Source organism: Fragaria vesca, linkage group LG2, assembly GCF_000184155.1.
Source record: "Fragaria vesca subsp. vesca linkage group LG2, FraVesHawaii_1.0, whole genome shotgun sequence".
NCBI lineage: Eukaryota > Viridiplantae > Streptophyta > Magnoliopsida > Rosales > Rosaceae > Fragaria > Fragaria vesca.
This window is the reverse complement of record NC_020492.1, coordinates 18537222-18542581: the sequence shown is the minus strand read 5'-3', so window position 1 is coordinate 18542581 and position 5360 is coordinate 18537222. Positions and strand designations below refer to the sequence as shown.

General features: G+C 38.4%; 1 protein-coding gene across 1 annotated transcript in view; it reads left to right on the top strand.

Moving 5' to 3' along the window:
* The first annotated feature begins 3171 nt into the window (after positions 1 to 3171).
* Positions 3172 to 5360, top strand: part of LOC101295969 (flavonol synthase/flavanone 3-hydroxylase-like) — a 5333-nt gene continuing 3144 nt past the window's right edge. The window contains exon 1 of the mRNA XM_004290789.1: positions 3172 to 3655. Within this exon, the coding sequence (XP_004290837.1) occupies positions 3192 to 3655 (464 nt within the window). The 5' untranslated portion in view covers positions 3172 to 3191. The remainder of the gene's footprint in view (positions 3656 to 5360) is intronic.

The window sequence follows — 5360 nt, the reverse complement described above, 5'->3', positions numbered from 1 at the left end:
AGGTACATAAACCTTTTGTTAACCAGAAACCTCAACGTTTGTTCATGAGAAAAAACAAACCAGAAACCACAACGACGGTGGTACAACGCTAGCTCATCCTCTACAACAACGGCGGCCTTCAAAACAGTTTCGGCGCCATCCATTTCAACCCAGTGAAATTGAACCAGTTTGATTCAGTGAAGTCGACCTCTGTCTTCAGACTTTGGAGAGAAACAGAGAGAGATGCCGATGGTGAGAGAGTGGGGATCCGATCTCTAGAGGCGTCGAACTTGCAATGGAGAACACTGACGAGCGACGTCGGAGAGGAGTGATTGGAGGTCGTCGATGTCGGAGAGGAGAGATCGGAGGCCGTCGACTTCAGATGCGCGGCAACCTGATCTGGATTTGACTCTACTCTTCGGCTTAACGGTCTCGGCGGGAGGAGAGAGTGAGAGAGTGTGTGTGCTTTCCAGATCAGAGGAGAGAAGGAGAAAGAGATCTGGTCAGAGATGTGTCGGTGATCAGTTCGGCGGTGACGAGGACCGACGTGAGGGATCTAGCCTCATCGGCGTCGAGGCAGCGTCACCGATGCGGTGCTTCGCCAGTGCTTCATATCGTCGGTGCTTCGCCGGAGAGAGGAATCAGATTCACATTTGAGAGAGGAAAGAGAGTGGGAGAGTTTTCTAAGAGAGAGAGTTAATGAACGGGAAAAAAGAGGAGAAAGAGAGTTAAATTATGGTGAGGGTATTGACGTCTTTTTATTAGAATTCATTAGAATTGGGTTGCTGAATAGATTTTTATTTAAATGGGGTAAAAAAATGTTAAATTAATAGTAAACCGTCGTTTACTCTTTTGTTATCGTCTCTCATCTTTAGCTAAATTTTGTTGATCATTACCATATAAAGTACAAGTGTTTATTGGCATCGCGGATCCTAAATCATTGTCCCTTCTTTTTGACATATAGCTCTGGGATATTTTAGATGATTGGCCACCAAATGGGACCTAGCTAAGGCCTGACTCGTAAGTTACAGTAGAGACTTGTCAATTGTGATAGTCATAGATTCTCATCGAAGATCAAACTTTGTATTCACGCGTGTATGGCACATGCTCAATATACGTGTGTGCGTGTATGCCTTGCTCAATATATAACTGTGTGTGATATATATACATGAATTCTCAGGTGCGAACGTCTTTGGTGTAAATTTTTATTTTTACATCACTTTTTGATCGAATTTTCTCATCTCCAGCGTCTAGTATCTAGATAATATTGTGTAAATCATCTCTGCAAAATTTCAGCTAATTTGGTAATCGTTAAAGCCCTCAAACTCAAAAAACAAATGGACGGACTGAATTCTGTCCGGTTGTGTTCATATCAGAAAAACTCGAGTTTGAGGGCCTTAACGATCACCAAATTGACTGAAATTTTGTAGAGATGATCTACACAATATTATCTAGATACTAGACGGTGGAGATGAGGAAATTTGATCGGAAAGTGATGCAAAAATAAAAATCCGCACCGCTGCGGATGTCTGCAACCAAAAAGGGACTGTATATATATATATATACACACAGTCCGTCTCAACTGCGAACATCCGCACCAACAGTTTTGTTGAGGATTTTCATTTTTGCACCATTTTTCGATAGAATTTCCTCATCTCCATCGTCTAGTATCTAGATAATATTGTGTAGATCATCTCTGCAAAATTTCAGCTAATTTAGTAATCGTTAAGACCCTCAAAATTGTGTTTTTCTGGTATAAACAAGAAACTAGAATCCGGCATCTCGCCGGAAAACTGGAATTCGGCAGACTCGCCGGGGAAGGAAAGTGATCGGGGACGCTGCTGGAGTCCGCTGGGGTGGTGGCGCGCCTTCATCGGCGCCGGAGGGTGGCGAACGGAGCTTCGTGCGTACTGCGGACGTGCGCTCCACATCGTTACCGTATATATATACAGGGCCCTTCTACTAAGGGATCTCTTTTTTTGACATATATGAGGGATCAAGCATTAGACCAACTTTTCAATTACATATCAACATCTCCACCATTCAATATTTATATGTATATATGTAGATCATTTCTGCAAAATTTCATCACATTTGGTGATCGTTAAGGCTTCGTACTAACTGAAATCAATTGATGGATCAAATCTGCCAAACATGAACCGTTCATGCCTATAATTTTAATTCGCAGTTTTGAACACCTTAACGATCACCAATTTGGATGAAATTTTCCAGAAGTGATCTACATATTAGGACCTAAAAACTGAACGGTTAAGATTGAAAAATGTGATTGAAAAGTAGATCTAATGCTTGATCCCTTATATATGTCAAAAAAATGGATCCCTTAGTAGAAGGGCCCTATATATATATATATATATATATATATATATATATATATATATATATATATACTTAATTTGATTTTACCGTTTGTATATTATGCTTATTTGCCTAAGAAATTTAATGTTACGATCACTATTTCATTTCTCAATTGTCTGAAGTTTGTTCGTCATCTGGCTAGTTTAATTTGGCTTCATCTTCGATCAATTGTGCCATGTACGTACACAAGCTAGTATTCAATCTTAACTCCGTAAAAGGTGTATCAAACTCTTATCATTAGATTTTACAAGTGCATCAACTTAAAAAATGACGCCATGAATATGTAACGCTCTTGTTTTCAAAACTAACGATATAATTAATAATAAGAACTGAAATATCAACAAAAACATAACTCGTTATGTTGTATAAAACTTACGTACTATAGTTAAAGTAATTACATATGGCCGTGTATACAATAGTTTTAGCAAAACTGAAAAGGTAGGGTTTTAGAGCTGATAGCATGGTTAATTTACGAACGTTCAATTTATAGATTTGTTTCGAGTTGGATATGGGATTTTTGGCCATGAAAAGTGGGGGCAGTTAGGGCTATCAAGCGAAATGGGTTGAGCCACGTCCCCTACATGCACTCCTCGCCAAAAGTCTTACTTACCAAACTCAATGCCTCGTCGCCACAGATATAAATACCACTCGTAGGTTCATCATTCATGCCAAGAATGTGAGACAAGCATAACATAAGCTCCAACCAACACAACCATTTCACATTTCGGTGATTTCATATCACCTTTCTTTTGGGGTTTTCCTTTTCTTCCATCTCCTTTCTTTTCGTGTTCGAGAGAGTACAAGACATTTGCCTTTCTTCTTTCTCAGAAGATAAAATGGGGGTAGAAAGAGTGCAAGACATTGCATCTACAATTTCCGAGGACACAATCCCGGCGGAGTACATTAGGTCGGAGAATGAGCAGCCGGGAATCACCACCGTCCCTAACACAGTCCTCGAATGCCCTACCATTGATTTCAGCGACCCTGATGAGGAGAAGCTCCTCAAACAAATCTTCGAGGCCAGCACCGACTGGGGCATGTACCAAATCGTGAACCATGACATTTCCAACGAGGCCATATCCAAGTTACAGGCCGTCGGAAAAGAGTTCTTTGAGCTCCCGCAGGAGGAGAAAGAGGTTTACGCAAAAGATCCCAACTCAAAGTCCGTGGAGGGTTACGGTACATTTTTGCAGAAGGAACTGGAAGGGAAGAAAGGGTGGGTGGATCATCTGTTCCATAAGATTTGGCCACCTTCTACCATTAACTACCGCTTTTGGCCTAAGACTCCAGCTTCTTACAGGTTTGAAGCACTTCCCTTTTGTTCTCTTCTTTTGTTCTAAGTTTTTATTTTGTTTTTTTGTTCTAATTAATATTCACAAATTGATAGATCTGGAATTCTGGATCGAATGACATTTTATTAAGTTACATTTATTGAAATCGGTCGCGAATGTCAAAATCTGCATTTTATATTATACTACAAAATGTGAAATTATATTTATTTATATTTTTTATAAAAAAAAAAATTCATGATGTCACGCGTTTTGCTAGTTTCACGTTTGCATTTTCTAGTTATCTGATTGTGCAATAATGCTGCAAGTAACTTATTTAATAGACATGCATTTTGCTAACCACATCATGCTTGCAATTTCGATCCATGTGTGTTTGCGTGGACAATAATTTTGAACCCCGTGTAGTTTTTGTCTTAATTTAGTATTGTGGTGTAAAAACTCAATTTTAAATAAGCAACCCTCAACTTGCTTTCTAAAATCGTAATTATTTAAACTAGAAAGTTCTATATACATATTTTAAAATTTTACCAAACAGAAAATCTATCTAAAATGGTGATTATAAGTGATTTTAATCTCCAAAACTCAATACTAAACTAGGCCTTTATGTACAAGATGTGGTTACTTTGTTCATTATTTACATTCTAGTTAGATCAGAGTTAGTTGTGAAATTTTGAAAGCCTTTACGTTGTGTTTGGATAAAGTAATTTCAATTTCTACAGAAATTTTAAAATTATAAGAATTACAATTCCATGAATTAAGAATTTTATTATTTGAATTTCATGATGTAGAGTTTTAAAATGACATGAATTTGTACTTAGACTAACCTCAAGGTATCTCCAACAAGGTGAGTAAAAACCCATACTTAAACCTATATTTTGACTCACCTACTATTCAAACTCATGTTCCATCTTCAACTTTTATATCAAAACTCATACTTGTACCCAAATTTAAATAATTTTATATTTTATATTTGGTGCTGTTTTTGGTGTGGGTCCCGCATAAACCCTATTGGGTGCCATTTTCTCTCTGCTTCTTGGTGCTATTTTACTTGAACATTTTATATTACATCCCCACCTAAACCCTTCACGTGCTGCTTTTTGGTGTGGGTTCTGCATCAACCCAAATGGGTTTCCTCCCTCACACTCGACCCATTTTGGGTCAACTCCTCATAGCAAGTTCACCCGTTGGGTTAGAATGAATACAGTGACCTGAGTCACTCTGGGTCACTGTAACTGGGCAGCAGTTTTCACCCGTTTAAAATGTGAGATTGCTGCCACGTGGCAGTGACTGTTTATTAAATTTTAAAATACATTTTTAAATGTAATTAATCGTTTTATGTATAAATATATAATAATTTATGTGTAAATAAATGCAATTTATATGACATATTAAAATTAATGTTTTTATTTCATGACATTTAAGTAACAAGTCAAGCTTAAAAAATATTTATTTCATGACATTTATTTATTTTTACAGATTTTTCCTATAAATTTATAAATAAAAAAAGAAAAAAAAACTAAAATTCTGCTCTGGGCACCCAATCGATTCTGCTCTGGGCACCCAGTCGATTCTGCTCTCAGCGGCCGACGGCGAGCACTCACCTTCCGACGGCGAGCACGCCCAGCAGCTCCGCATGCACCTTCACCAGCCCCTGCCTTGCGCCACCTCGGCAACGAGTGCACCAGGCCTCCTCCGGTGTCGAAGAACTCCTCCGGT